The sequence below is a fragment of the Maylandia zebra genome, linkage group LG8 (genome assembly GCF_041146795.1).
Source record: "Maylandia zebra isolate NMK-2024a linkage group LG8, Mzebra_GT3a, whole genome shotgun sequence".
In the NCBI taxonomy this organism is placed as follows: domain Eukaryota; kingdom Metazoa; phylum Chordata; class Actinopteri; order Cichliformes; family Cichlidae; genus Maylandia; species Maylandia zebra.
The window spans coordinates 24,142,688-24,157,885 of NC_135174.1; the positions used below are offsets into that span (position 1 = coordinate 24,142,688).

At 40.4% G+C, this 15,198-nt stretch overlaps 1 protein-coding gene and 1 non-coding gene across 2 annotated transcripts; both read right to left on the minus strand.

The window, feature by feature from the left end:
- Window positions 1–7,751: 7,751 nt before the first annotated feature.
- On the minus strand, window positions 7,752–13,788 carry fbxw10 (F-box and WD repeat domain containing 10). Its single transcript, XM_004556705.3, has 12 exons — window positions 13,187–13,788; window positions 12,110–12,262; window positions 11,820–11,950; window positions 11,571–11,678; window positions 11,364–11,470; window positions 11,022–11,225; window positions 10,754–10,875; window positions 9,850–10,004; window positions 9,597–9,739; window positions 9,352–9,510; window positions 8,945–9,243; window positions 7,752–8,863 (listed from the first exon to the last, which is right to left on the minus strand). The coding sequence occupies exons 1-12, from the start codon at window positions 13,740–13,742 to the stop codon at window positions 8,457–8,459; spliced, it is 2,544 nt and encodes an 847-aa protein (XP_004556762.3). The 5' UTR covers window positions 13,743–13,788; the 3' UTR covers window positions 7,752–8,456.
- Window positions 13,789–14,960: 1,172 nt separating this feature from the next.
- trnag-ccc (transfer RNA glycine (anticodon CCC)) lies at window positions 14,961–15,031 on the minus strand. Its single transcript has one exon. It is a non-coding gene; the product is annotated as a tRNA-Gly (tRNA).
- Window positions 15,032–15,198: the final 167 nt, after the last annotated feature.

Consider the following 15,198-nt stretch of genomic DNA (forward strand, 5'->3'; position numbering starts at 1 on the left):
CATGCAGTGGCTTGGTCTTTGGAAACAGCTTACTAAAATTGTCATGGACTCTGCTTTTATGTCATCGGCCAAAAGATTGCTTCTGATATCCTTTGTTCCTTGTGTAACCTTAATTTCTGCTCTCTCTATAACTCTGTGCAACCTTCAACATGTTGTTTAGATATTGGGTGAGCATAACAGGGCCATATCATAAACCAGCTTGTGTTCCATTGCAACCACTAAACATGAAATTTAGCTTTTTCACAGTCCCTGAGAGGAGTTGTAACTAGATGGCAGTCCAAGCCAACAGACACTCATTATCCCCTGCAAAATGTGAGCTTTTGTGCGCAGCTTGTGTAGGAAAGACAACCCCGGCTATGTCATTCTTACTTCATGCTTTTATCGTTGACGAAAAACACCACACTAACTCGAACGCCTCCACAGAGCACCTTTTACACACTCGTAACTGTTAAAAGCTGCAGCTGCATAAGGATCAGTTACATTCTTTATCTCACCTTATAGAGATTTTCTGAGTGAGAACTATAAACCTTCAGGCTTGTGCTGCTCACGAGAGGCTTCTTGTGATTCTGTAGTCATGTTTTATCTCTTTTTTTGTCTCCAGCTTTGGCTTCAAATTAATTTTCTTGCAGCTGTTAACAGATGTTGAAAGAAAAGGGGGATTGTAATTATTAAACGTCTACAGAGGGGAGGTTACATAAAACACCAACGTAGTGAGAAAGCGGCCAAGACCATAAAGCCATTGTGCTCCAATGAAGAAAAATTACTGGCAGACGGATTTGAAAGCAATGGCCAAGAAATTTCTGGTTAAATCGCTAAATCTTATTTAGTGGTTAAGAAACATAAACACCTTTTAAAAGGGGTAAGAAAAAATGATTAATTAGCAATAAAGTTACGTAGTGAACACAAATGAAGGAGAAAAAGAACTCAAAACTGGACAAGAAACTCCTTTGGCTCCTTACTTCTGCCAAATGTTGGAAAAATTTGAAACTTTAAATTGTGAGTCACTAAAAAACCTCTTATTATAACCAAAAGGAAATACTTGAGAAACACATGTGTATCTTGGAGAACTTGTTAATTCATATCAGTCCATAAAGTCGCCATTATTTCTGAGAAAAGTTATCTGTGTTCGCTTCATTTTTACTCCTCCATATCAATTCCAGACTTTAAAAAATGCAAATCAGACATGTGAGTCTTCGCCAAACAGATGTGTCACAGTTAGTCTTGCTGCAATTGGAAGGAAAAAATATTACAGAAATGTTAAACATGGCAGACCCAGGCATGAATGTTTCTGGGTGACTTGTAATGCGTTTTACTTTGCGTCTGTCTATATGAAGCTGTATTTTGTTTTATACACTAAGGAATGTCAGTAGTCAAAAAACCACTTGCCTCACATGGGACAACGGTTTTCGATTCCCGACTCATCCAGCTTGGCACGTTAAAATAACGGCCCACACACTGAAACAATTATGGGAATAATGTGGGGTGTTTTAACAGCTGTAGACTGGGGGAGGGCAGGGCGAGAGGCTGCGGCATTCGATGAATCGAAATATGACAAGAGACAAGAGACCTGTCTTAATGCTTAGCAGCATCTCACTCACTGCTGGCACCAAAAAAACAGGTTCATTTTAATATGGAAAAATTTGGAAATGATAGATTGGTTGAGTTATTTCAACAGGGCACTGAGACATCTTTGGCTCAAAAGAAATGAGGTGGCCTGGATTTATTAATAGTTTTAATAAGTATATAAAGTCTTAGAAGTCTTAGAAGAAGTCTTAAAATACTTAGGGTTATAACCTTCTGTCTGAAGACATATATATGGTATTTTGATTTATAAGCCCTCTTTAGCTTTGCTGAATTTTATAGTGAGTTTCAGTTAAATGTAGAACCGTAAGACTCATAGAATATCTTCCAGTTTTGGTCTTTCGGTCTTGCTAATTCATTTATTCTGGCTTTTGTATTCCTGTAATTTATGTTCAGACCGACTCCAGCCTGCCTTGCACTGAAGCCAGCTGTATCACCTGAGTTCCCTGCCACTCTGCTTTCTCTCTTTTCTTTTGGCATTTTTCTTTTTAAACATGTTTTTACTATATATATATATATATATATATATATATATATATATATATATATATATATACACACACACCTTTGGCTTTTCACTGTCATTGTATACTGTCTAACCAGACACGGTAAAAAAGTGAGCCTACAGATAGATACATTAGTGGCTAAAGGGAGAAAATACACGATGCTGTCAAAACTATTCACTCATCAATGAATACTACACAATAATGAACAACACACAAATATACACAAACGAATAGGGTTTAATATGGGAAAGCCTGGCTTGCAGTCTCTGTTCTAATTCTTCCCAAAGGTGTTTTATCAGGTTGAGGTCAGGACTCTGTGCAGGTCAGTCAAGTTCTTCAACACCAAACTCGCTCATCCACGTCTTTATGAACCTTGCTTTGTGTAGTGGTGCACAATCATCTTGGAAAAGGAATGGGCCATCCCCAAACTATTCCCACAAACCAGAAGCATTAAATTATCCAAAGTGTCTGAGTATGCTGAAGCACTAAGAGTTCCTTTCAGTGGAACTCAGGGGGCCAACTCCTGAAAAACAACCCCACACCATAACCCACCCTCCACCAAACTTTCCAAGTATCCGACAACTGCCAGATAAACGGTCATCTATCAGATAGCCAAAAGCATGATCCACCACTCCAGAAAACACATCTCCAGTGGCAGCGTGCTTTACACCACTGGATCCAACACACATTGCACTTGGTGATATAAGGCTTGGATACAGCTGCTCAGCCATGGAAACCCATTCCATGAAGCTCTTTATACTCTGTTCATGAGCTAATCTGAAAGCCACATGAAGCCTGAAGTTCTGTATCTACTTACTCATCAAAAAGTAGGCGGCCTCTACACACTATGCACTTCACCATCTGCTGCCACCACAACCCAGTCTTTCACAAGTGTTTGTAGAAGTCTACATACCTAGTTCATTTTATACACCTGAGGCCATGGAGGCGATTGGAATACCTGAACTGAATTATCTGGATGGGTGAGTGAATACTTTTGGAAATCATCATTAGTCATCTGAGAGAAAAGTCGAGGCAAAAATACATATTGCACCGGGTAGAGAGAAAGGAAAAATGGCAAAAGAATACTTGCGGATTTAATGAAAAAAAATTCTTAGGAAGAACTCTCATGCATGTATTTATACAGTATTGCAAGTAAGCATTTTCAAGCAAAGCAAATAAGCAGCAGTTTTTTCAAGCGGTTTGCCATTACATGGACATGGAACTAGGATTAACCTTCTCATTATCTTTTAGCAAGAAGTGATAAGGAAAAAATCCCAATATGTCTATTTCTGGCACAGTGCCATCTACACAAAGGCTTGGTGTTTGTCTTATGGGTGCAATGACTCTGCCAGCAAACATAAGTCAAACCTACACTCATTTTCTCAAACAAAATTATGCTTGATGTTTTGACTTGGGGTCTGCAGTGTGTTTCAAACACCAGTGTTAGCATGCAGCGTGACAGTTGTTGATAAAACAGCCTTTTTAGTCTTTCACCTCTACCCCTCAAGATTATCCTGACTGGTCTAAGAGTTTAACTCGCTCCTTTCAAGTCAAAAGCTCACCTGCCATCAAGTTGCAAAAGCTCTTCTTTTATCAAACAACTACCCCTCTGGTGGCCATGGTACGCCTCTCACCACGAACCTCTGGGAAAAACACATAATACACACTCGATGACCCAAAACATCTGCTGCTAATATGGGTCAGTTTTATCCCCAGGTCTTTTAAAAAATAATCCCACGCATGACAACTTAGTAAAAAACACAAATGCATGAATCAACTGCCCTGCGTGTCATTTTCCAACACTTGTATCAACATGCTAAGGCACCCGCTGAGCTGTGAAGTGTCTAAACTAGAACACCCGTTGCTTCTCCTCAGCTCCAAAAATGGCTCTTCCTAGGCCAGGGTCAAACGAGGAGAGAGTGAGAAGCCCAGAGAGTATTTACTGTACAAACAACAGTCGAGTTATCGTGTCTGGAAAATGGTATTTGTTGTGACTGTTTTTTGCTGGGTTATAGGAAGTGTATTTAACTGCAGGACCAATCATCAGGGATTATTTTACAGGTTTCCTGAACTGCTTCAGTATTGTGGCAATTTATCTTGCTGCTAACGTGAGTTAGAAACGTGTTGCTGTGAAACAACCTCCTATAGAAGAGCCCCATCCATCAGATTTTCCATTTCAGAATCAAAATCCACCAATAAAGGCTCCCCTAAAAGTGTGCTCTCACTACACTGCTGGGGGCCTTTTCTTATCAGGTACCGTAACAGTGAGAGCCCTGTCTCTGTTGGAGAGAAAACATCTGTACTTGACATGACCAAGTGGCTAATTGTTTGTCAGGCTTTGAAGTTGAACTATGAAGATGAAGCACTGATATAGATGTCCATCAGCCATCCCAAACTTTCTGCCGCTGTCAGTGTGGTTTAAAACAGCGGTCCCCAACCCCCGGGCCTCGGACCGGTACCGGTCCGTGAGTCGTTTGGTACCAAGCCGCGAGAGTTGAGGCTCAGGTGTGAAAATGTATGGTTTTCTGGGTTTTTATCGGTTTTCGGCATTCTTTTGTTGTCATTTTTATCGTTAACTCGGTTTTCCTGGGTCTTTTCACATGTGTTATGAATAAATCTTCTTTTTTCGGTACTAGTTTTATTTTGTTGTATTTATCCGAGACACCTTAAAGGCCGGTCCGTGAAAATATTGTCGGGCATAAACTGGTCCGTGGCGCAAAAAAGGTTGGGGACCGCTGGTTTAAAAAATTTGAGCTGTAAATAGAAACAGTTGGTATTGCAACCAGCCACCACTCACGTACTCACTGAAGCAGAACTGCATCCAGCACAAGACCTCTAATCCTCCACTGCAGCTCTGGGCTCACTTAAGTGTATTATTCTTCTTCTGTGGTGCATGAAGACCTTTGTAGTCTGTGTTACAATTAATTTTCTATTCGTCTTGTGGCAGGAAGTAGACCCAGATGCCATTTTTCCTAAACTCTTCCTCTGTGAATTGATTTCTTGTTCCAAGGTGCCACTCCACCCCCTCTCCCCAGACAATATTGCGTCTACTGACCTCTAAATAGAGAAGTTTTATGCAGTTGACCTTTGACTTTTACGTCTCTGCATTTATGTCTGAGAAAATAGTGAAATTATGACACTTAACACTGTCGCCTACAAGTGTCTGGAACAGCTCTGTGAAGACTGAGGGCCATTGAGATCGCAGGTCAATTCAAGACACCTTTCACTTTGGTTTAATAACCGTGTACTGAAACGCAATCGCGCTGACATGCAATGTAAGCCCACATAGAAGTGGGCTGGGAATCCTATTCAGTGGTTGCAGAGGCTATTTACACTAATATACACATGAAGCTTGCAGTAATTTAAAGATGTCTCTCATCAGTTCCTTAAGTTAACACAAACCACCTTACCAGAGACTGAGAGTCAGTTAAAAACACACAAATTGACTGGCTGACACACACAGGCTTGAAGATTTCTATAAATGGAGACAGTTGGCCCCCCAGAGGACGAGCGCCATAAATCAGTGGTACCTTAAAATACTAGTAAACGTAATACATGCTATAGCCTCTGCTGTTAAAGCAGTAGTGTGTTTAATTAAAGCTGTTTCTGTTTGTTTTGCATTTGTCTTTAGTATAAAGTAGAACTTGCAGAGGTAAAATAATCTCTTTGCAATTATCACAATACATTCCAGATGTCACGTTACAACAGCAGATGGTCTCGGAGGACAATCAGTCAATTCATAAATGGGAAACAAAAACGTTTCAACTTAATTAGACACACAAAAAATTTAGAGCGAGGAGTGGGGAAAAAAGTATCTGCGTCTTTTACAGTCCAACTGTATAATGACCGTTTAAATGGAGTGACCGGTACATGAGGTGTCGCTCATATCACTGCACTACGACATGTGTTAGCACTGAGCCCTCTGTGAGTAACAACTTTGCACAATCATCTGTTGGGGTTTAGCCTTGTATATGAGAAGCCAGAAGCCAGCAGTAGCCTCTTTGATCATCTTCCTGATGTGCGGTCACAGCGGTTTCACCCTACTCTCTTTTGGCTCAATCAAGGGGGCCTTGATATCCGCATGTTCCAACATCCAGAAAACAAGAACCTGCTTACTGAGGAGGCACCGCAGAGAAGCAGTCAATGAGCAATCAGATTCCCTCTTATCTATTTGGCTTGGCTGGATGCGGCTGTTAATCAGTCCCATATCTCAGTAATGGTGTTCCTGTTAATTGCCTCCCTTCACTGTGGCTGTATTCCCTTTCGCTTATGATCTCTATCTGCAAATGAGGTCAGAAAGGCATATGGATCTTGTTTCCAGCCTGGCTTTGTTGGATGCTAACAGGGGACGGTTGGAAAGAGTGCTGGCCGTGTGGCCTGGCATTTAAAGCTGTCCTGAGATCAAGGCACTTGTCATCGCTCCCATGTGTTGATGTCACTACTCTGTTGGAACTTGAACTTATTCATAAAGATCCTTGTTTAACCCCAAATTTCATTCTCCAACAACTTTTCTTTTCTTCCTTTTTTTTTCTTTAGATTCAGCAGTACATGGTTGTATGTCACTTGGAAACCATTTTCATCATGACTCAGTTCCCCATGAGAATGACGTGATTTGCATATTCATTGAGCTTTTGCATCTGATGCCCATATTGCTAGACTTAGTAACGCAGCGATATCTGACTGGCTCCGGGGCAAGGCAGCCACCCGTCTGAGTTACATGCAAATACAAAAGTAAAGCAGATTGTTATTTTCTTAATCACATTCTGTACCATGACTGACTTGGCCTGCAAAGATGGTACTATTCAAGATGAAGTTGGAAGCTCAAACCTGCCGCTGACACAGCATGACAACATTTGAAAAATTTATTTGACAAATGAACTATGATGCAAATATGCACCTTTGGAGATGCAGATCCATGTAGACTGATGTCAGCTGGGGCACACTGAATTGCCTTTTGTTGCCTTCTCCCCCACTTCCAACCCTTCCAACCTTTTTTTTTTCTTTTAACTTTGAGCGTCTTACATGTCATTTCTTTCCCTCTTCTCCTCGTGCATAAATAAACCTGTGCCCTCCTCTCCCCAAGCAAACTCTAGGGCTAGCTCAAAGGTCTGGGAGCATTCCTACATGAAGACTTTTCTCTTTTCTAACTTTGTTTTGATTTTATGCTTGTTATCCACCCCTACAGCTCTGACACTCCTCAACAAGAGGCTCCGTACCTGATGAAACAAAAGGGGGGTTGTGCTGCCTGATGAACCTAAACTCAGCTTGTGGGGGTTCGGTTAAGCGCAGCAGGAAAAACGAAGGGAGCGCCATTCTCCCCAGTTCTCTGCAGACCAAATCAAATTATCTGCAGTGCGCTCATGAAAGAAGAGATTCCCCAAAGTGTTACTAAGACCGTTCTCCTCATAACCCCTTTGTTATTCAAAGGTGCCCAGCTGTTGTGCCGCTGCTCTTAAACCAGAGGGCCTTCTCTCTCTGATCTTCAGCCCTCGTGACTTCCAATGATGCCCTCGAGGCACCATGGCCTAGAGGGCAGGTGGCAGGGTGAAAGGTCTCTCTGGATAGGACAAACCCAGCTCACTCAGCTGGTTTACCTCTGTAGCTTCTGTAGTGCTTCAAAAGACTACAAAGATATGTTGCTTAATTTTATTTATTTATTCTTTTTGAGACAGATAAACTAAAATGGCCAGTGGTGATGTGAGTGACAGGTGAAAGTATAATAAGCTGCTGGAATCTGAGAATTTCATAGTTTCACTGGTTTCTATTCCTTGTAAAAACTAAACTACTATTAAAACGTCTACATTTTTGACACAGTCTAAGTACAAAACCAAATTAAACTTAGAAATAATCCCTCTTCTCATTAACTCAACCTTCATAAAAAGTATGCAAAAACTGAAAATTTTCTAAAGGAAACAAAATGTAATTATTTAAGAAAGTTAAAGTGATGATAAATGTAATTGTTACAAAAAACTCAAGCATACTGCAGAACCATACGCCTTTGTCACTGTTCAACCACCTATCACATGATACAATACTGACCTCTAGTGGAATTTTAATGAAACAACATATTTCAAGGTAAGGTTCATTGGATAAACAAATCTGCAAAGCATGCATTGTGCAGTGCTCAACATTTATTGATGCACATTTTGTAATGTATGCCTCTTGGACAGTTTTTGGTCAGTGCTTTGTGTGACCTCCCTCTTTGCTTCCACCAGTGTCACTGAGCAGTCCGAATCCTTTCCACTTAAAGAGTTAATCCTGGATAAACTGGGACTAGTTTTTATGTAACATTTTGGATTTATTTGTAATCTTATGAAGATGTATTGATAAGTCTATGGCCACCTTTTGATTGGCCTGAGTGTGTAAAGACTATAGGGTTCTTTTTGTGTCCCTAGGGGCAGTGGAAACCTGTCTGCCTTGTGGTTTGTTTGTCATATGTTCAGTGATAGTTCGTTTCACAACTGGGACACAGGTCTTGGCCCTGCTGGGATGACCATCATGCGTTTCCTGCAGTGAGCACATGTGCATGCTCTGTTTTGGAGATGAGTGCAGAGAAGCCTTAGCTGTGTGAGGACCCCACAAATCTCTCAGTCTAGCCTTGCTCTCCATGTTGATGCTGACTTCTTCCGTGCACTGAGACTTCAGGATAGTGTTAACCCGGAGGTGGATGCAGTCCCGTGTCAGAGGATGATGAAGGCCTCTCTTCTTTATCCGTTCAGTTGCAGCCTTCTCGCTAAGCTTCACTGACTGTTTAGCAATCTCACTGCACACTCTGGCTGTGAAGAAAAAAAATCCACTTACAACACAAATCAACTAATTTTAAAGTATATTTTTTCTTCCACCTTGAGCATGCTTACGTTGTATTTGGCATTTAATGGGAGAGGACAGGATGTGGGTCCGGTGAAGCCGCTCACCTCTCTCTGGCTTCATACAGTCATGGCTGTGAATCTTTTGGGTGGTTGAAGGCAACTGTGCCACGTGATCTCCCGCAGGAGCGGAAAGAGGAAACTTTCTGAGAGAAGCTGCAGATTTCTCAGAAACCAAACTATCCTGTGGCATCACATCACAGTGGTCTCCCCGTGAGGAACTGGCATAATCCCAGAACACTTTGGCAAACTGGAAGAGCTTCACGCTGTATATCGTGTTCACTAATATACTAAGGAACATTAGTGAGACAAAGTATAAAATCAAGCTAGAGATCGCACTAAGAAAAATTGTGTAATAAGAAAAAAATAATCAAGCTCATGCGAGTCATCCGACTCACCTTTGGTCAAGGAAGTGCAGGGACAGGAGACGACCTGTTCCGGTCTCTGCTGTGATCTCTCTTAAACAATCACCAGTGAGGAAATTAAATATGCGAATCTTTCCGTCCACACAGCCAGTAATAACACGAAGGTAGAGCAGCGTAAGAGATTTTACCTCCCTGCAGAACAATCAGAAGATCCTGTATTCCTAGTAAGATCCCATTTAAATTGTTCTACATGGCAGCTTCAGAGGTTACATGCTTACTTTTGGTGGCTGAATGTTATAAGACACTCCTCAACATTATGGTTGATGCTCCACACCATGACATTGCCAGTGCAGTCTCCAGATAGAAGGTGCCAGTCGTCAAGGAACAGGCACTTCACTGCACTCCTGTGGGCATCAATTGTCTTGTGGAAGATGGGACATTCATGAACAACATATGGAAAAACGGAAATGTTTCATCAGCTTCAGACAACACGAAGTGTTCTGTATTTGATTTTCCACAAATGTTTCTCACCCGGAGGAGTGCTGCATTTTCCATGTCCCATATTTTAACAAGGCCCTGTTTACAGCTGCTGTAGATAGTAGTTTTTCTGACCTTTACACATAGGACAGGACTGGGGTGCTTGAAATTAAAACCATTAAAAGGCTTCCCGGTCTGCAGACACCACACTGGCAAAGCAATGGTTCATTTCAGCTTGCTTACATATGAAAATGTTAACAGGAAGTTTTTTTTCTGAGGGTAAAAACATGACAATATACATACATTACACTGATTTCAATACACACATTTCCATTCACAGGACAGATGTAAACGATAAAAATAATGGGAGAAAGATTCAGGAAAAGCTAACCTATAAAAACTGTTTTCAGCAGTTCTTTAAAAGAAACCGCAGCTCACAGACCCTGATCAGCTGATCCACTGCTGTTTTAAGGTCTCAGTAGCTCTGCTATGTACACAGCAGCCCAGCCGTGGAAGGTTTGATATGTTATAAATAAAAATTTAAAATGGACTGAAATTCACTGGAAACTCGTAAAGGAGAGCGAGAATGAGAGTGACATGCCAGCGCTGGCTAGCAGCTTAGATGCTGCATTATTATCCAGTTGAAGATGGGTATAATTAAAAGAAACACTGACAGTATTTTAGATGACATATAATCTTTTCTCCACAAATATGAGTGCAGGTATGTCTTAAATGGTTGGTTTGCATTTGGGTTTATCCAAAATACCTAAAAGAAACTCACTGATTAAGATAAGACATATGAATTGCTTCTTAGAAAAGACAATTTCTCAACAGGAAAATGAAAATATGTGATAAGTGTGTTTTTTGTTTTTTCTATTAAAGACAACGTGTGGTTATATTTACTCATGTAAATGTGAGCTCATGTAAAGATGGTGTATACCGATCAGTGGCCGCTTACCTTTAACTGCACAGTCTTTAGCTCCTGAGACAAGTTTATCAGCATCAGCATCCAGACAGTTGACGGTGCCAGTGTGACCGTACAGCGCCATGTCACACCGGTCTGTCTTCAAGTTCCAACACCTGAAAGTGTGATGACAGGAAAACTTCAAAACACAATCAATTAAATCAGATTCATTCATGCAAATGCATTGTCGTCAGCATCTTCTGCATAATCAATTATTACCTATACTCACAGAATTCTACTCATAAATTAGATGATTTTTCACCTGATACTTGTGTCAAAGCTCGCGGTTATCAGCAGATCTCTGTCCTCACAGAGCAGCACTGCCCGAATGCTTCCAACGTGTCCTTTCAGCACCGACACGTCTTCTGTTTCTGATGACACATAAAACAGACGCACCAAACGGTCCTTTGAGCCGGTGGCCAGCAGCAGTCCTCCTCTATAGTCCAACACCCGATAAGGATCTTCGCTGCAAAAACACATAAGTGCACACCTCTGAATCACATCAGCTGTACCAGTAGAAACGTTTTCTCATTCCTGTTTTCAGAGTTTATTTGGGCACTATGAAAAATATAATAAAATAAAATACAGGGAAATCAACACTCACTTGTCCAGCAGCACTTTGGTAAAATATGCACCGCAGTAAACATTTCGCTCTTCCATTTGCACTGCTGTGGTTCTGATGTTTGCATAAGCGGAGTTAAATGGCTTGAGCTGCAGAACCAATCGAATAAACACACAATCACTGTGTTGAATATTCCGGCTGATTCCAAAAGCTGATGTTTACTGTGTAGATGGTACGACTCTGTGAAACCTTGTGGACAGTAGAATAAATATCTTCTTCCTTGTCATCCTTTACTGGTACAGGGATTTCAACAATGTTTGCATAAGTAGGACTCACAAAATTAACACTGCTGGACCCCTGTAACAGAAAAAAAAAGATTAGCACTGATCAGATTTTTTAAAATTATTCTAAAGAAGTCTGATTTTTTTTTAAGTATTTTCATTAATTAAAACCACTATAAATATTTATATAATTTAATGTGAAAAAAAAAATCTCAACCTCTATCATGGGAATAATTTGGCCCTGAAAATTTCTTCTGAATTTCATTTCCTCCATGGTTTCCTTCGCAAGTAGCTCCCAGTATTGACAAACTGCCGTGCAATGAATCAAAGTATGCTCACCTAACATTCCTACAAAACACACATACGGCATTGCACCTTTTCAATTTAACATTTACTGTATATTTAGTAAATGCAGACATAAGTGACATTGAAATTTTTACTTTAAGGACATATCGGCACACTTCACAAATTCAGGCTGCAGTAGTACAGTAGTATGCAAAGACTTGCCTAATATCCTCTTGGACAGATCAACAGGTAGGCAGCTTATGAAGTCTCTGTGTCGGCTGACCCCAGACACAGACTTGGAGGATCCCGGCACTACCATTAGAGCAGGGTCCTCAGACTCCTCCTGATTGTCATGATTGTTATTGTGGTTACTTACTGAAAAGATAAGACATACCTTATAGATCCCAAAAACTAGGAAATTAATTTGTTGGTGTGTCCCAAAATTAAATATAACATAATAAAATAATTAGTTATATCACAATAAAATAAAACACAGTTTTTCAGGATTGGGCTAATCTGAATACAATAAAATAAATAAATAGGTAAAATCTAATACTATAGAAATTACAGTTTAATAAAGTAAATATATCAATAATCTGAAATCCATATAAAATGTAATAACTAAATCTAAATCATCAATAAAAACAGAATTAAATAAAATCAGTATATGATCCAAGAAGATGGCTGGGGGGGGGGGGGGTGCCTATTGTAATACGATACTAGTAACAGTTCAACTCAAAATTGCAAATGGGTTTAATTTCCTCAAGCATTATCAAATCATCTTCTTTTTCTGCAAATCATCTCAACTCTCTCTCTCCGTGTCCTCCTTCACTACAAATATGAATCTCCTCTGTGGTCTTCCTCTTTTCCTCTGCCTAGCAGCTCCATATTCAACATCTTTGTCCAATAAAACCCTCCTCTCTACATGTACATACCCTCTCAGCCTTCTTTTGTTTCCACAGTGCTTCACCTTAGCTGGACCAACCCACCAATTGGCCCAGATGGCATATTTGTAGAGGAATGTTTATTAAATGGCTCCAAATGGCAGTGATGTGATTAGACTTCTGTTAAGTAAGGTAACCCTGAGCTAAATGATAACTATATGGAGACTAACACTGGAGTCATTATGGGAGAAGACAACCCTTGTAACGCAAAGCTTATAGAACAAGAATTTGCTTTTACTATAATTGTGTGTGTATATTCTATAACTGTATATGTGTCGTTGGTGGCCTCTAGTGGTCCGTAGCGGGAATTGCAGTGCAGTGGAAACCAAGTCCTTTCCCACTCCTGAGATCTTACCATTAAACTCCAGGAATCCACTTTTCTGTCTGATCAGGAGCACGTTGATTAAGTTGGCGACCATCCGTAAAAGTTCGGAGTCACACAGTGAAAAAATACGGCAAACGTAGCTTGACTTGACCCAGTCCGGACTGCTGCTGAACCACTTCCAGATTTCCTTCACGTTCACTCCCAGGGGTTTTCCATCATGACCTTGGTGGGAAAAGCGTAAGGGGTGTTCCTGAGGTGTGATGGGGCTTCTTGACCTAGCGTAGGTGTGCAGCGTCCACGACGTCGCGCCACGCAGCACACCTTGGATGTTCTCGAGGACTTGGACGCTCCTGCAGCGTAAAAGGAGCGTCAGCGCGAACCTCCTCTTGAACTCATCCGACACCTTCCACAGACACCGACTGGAACCCGGAGGACTGGAGGCAAAGACGCAGGTCGGACATATACCGCACATACTGACGCATCCCTCCGCTTTTTTGGTGCTGAAAGACTTCGAGGCATTAACAGACTTCATGTCGACGCTTTCAGTAGTTTCCTTTACATTCACCACGTCCGCGCCAGGCAACATTTTTTTCGTCTTTAAACATCACAACGAACACAAACATGCAGTGACAATTCAACTGGTTGCCATGCAACAAGTTCAGCGTGTCGGCAGCTGAATGGATGCTCGCGCGGGATTGTAGGCGAGACAGTTTATTAGGTACATAAGGTGGGCACTAAATCCAAGGGCCTTTAAGATTTAAATGCTTAGTGTGTCCTGGACTGATTTACAGAGGTGTTGGATTCTTATTCTTATTCTTATTCTTATTGCTGTTCCTGCTGTGTTGGTTGTTTTCCTTTCAGAAACATAAGGTAAAATAATAGGATAAAATGTACTTTTCTTATCCCAGACGTTGGCAAATTACCGTTTTACAGCATTCAAAACAAAAATTGGTTAAACAAATTATAACTATTCAGTAAAATGAATTGTAATATGACAAAGGAAATGGCTTGATTAAACATGAAAAGAAGCTCAATTAAATTTGAATATAAAAAACAACAGGAAAACATAATGTGAAATCAAAGTAAAAAAAATAAGAAATGAAATAAAACTCTGTAAAATGCAAATATTTTAGTTTAATAATAAAATGAAGTGTCTTTATAAAGAAAATTAGCTCAAATTAAATCAAGGGTGGTACAGTGACGGTGGCTGGGTGGTTTTGTGTGGAGTTTCTCACCATCCAAAGACATACATGCGATTAGGATAAGGTGATTAAGTTAAGGTGGTTTTAATTTGCGTGTGAAAGGCTGCCTGCCTCTATTTGTTTTGTTTGTTTGTTTGTTTGTTTGTTTGTTTGTTTGTTTGTTTGTTTGTTTCCAAACAAACACATTCAGAAATAAATAAGCATAATCAAAAAAGTGTCCAAGTGTATTGAACTCTTGTGATAATGTTTTTCACAGTGTCAAATACATCTTCAAAGATTAATAAAGGTTTTTTTCCGCAAAAAAAATAGTGTAAAAAAATGTAGAGAACCCAGAGGGGTATACCACAGAAAAGGAGGAGGGAACCTAAAATTAAAAAAATGTATTTTCACTCTTAATATAGTCTACAGTATACACACACTATATACACACTCGTGCCCTTTCGCACCAGGTTCGGTCACCTGAGATCACCTAGCTGCCTCTATAATTCAAACTTCCATAATATGGCTCAGGATCAAATGTTAATGTCAAATGTTAAGGGCATGAAATGGTTAATCTTAAGGTGAGCTTTGCAGTCTCTTTCAGAGGAAAACAAAAATACTCGTGCGCCGCCCGGGAATCGAACCCGGGTCGCAAGAATGGGAATCTTGCATGATACCACTACACCAGCGGCGCCGTTGTTAGCGGGGCTGATAGAAAGCAATTTATCGGCGTGAAGCTTGGTCGAGTTTTGGACCATTATGTGTACTTTTGTTTATGGATGCTCGCCTTATATATTACTGATATGTGAAAACAATAAAAGGAAGCGATAGTAGAAGAACAGCACATATTTGAAAAACGTT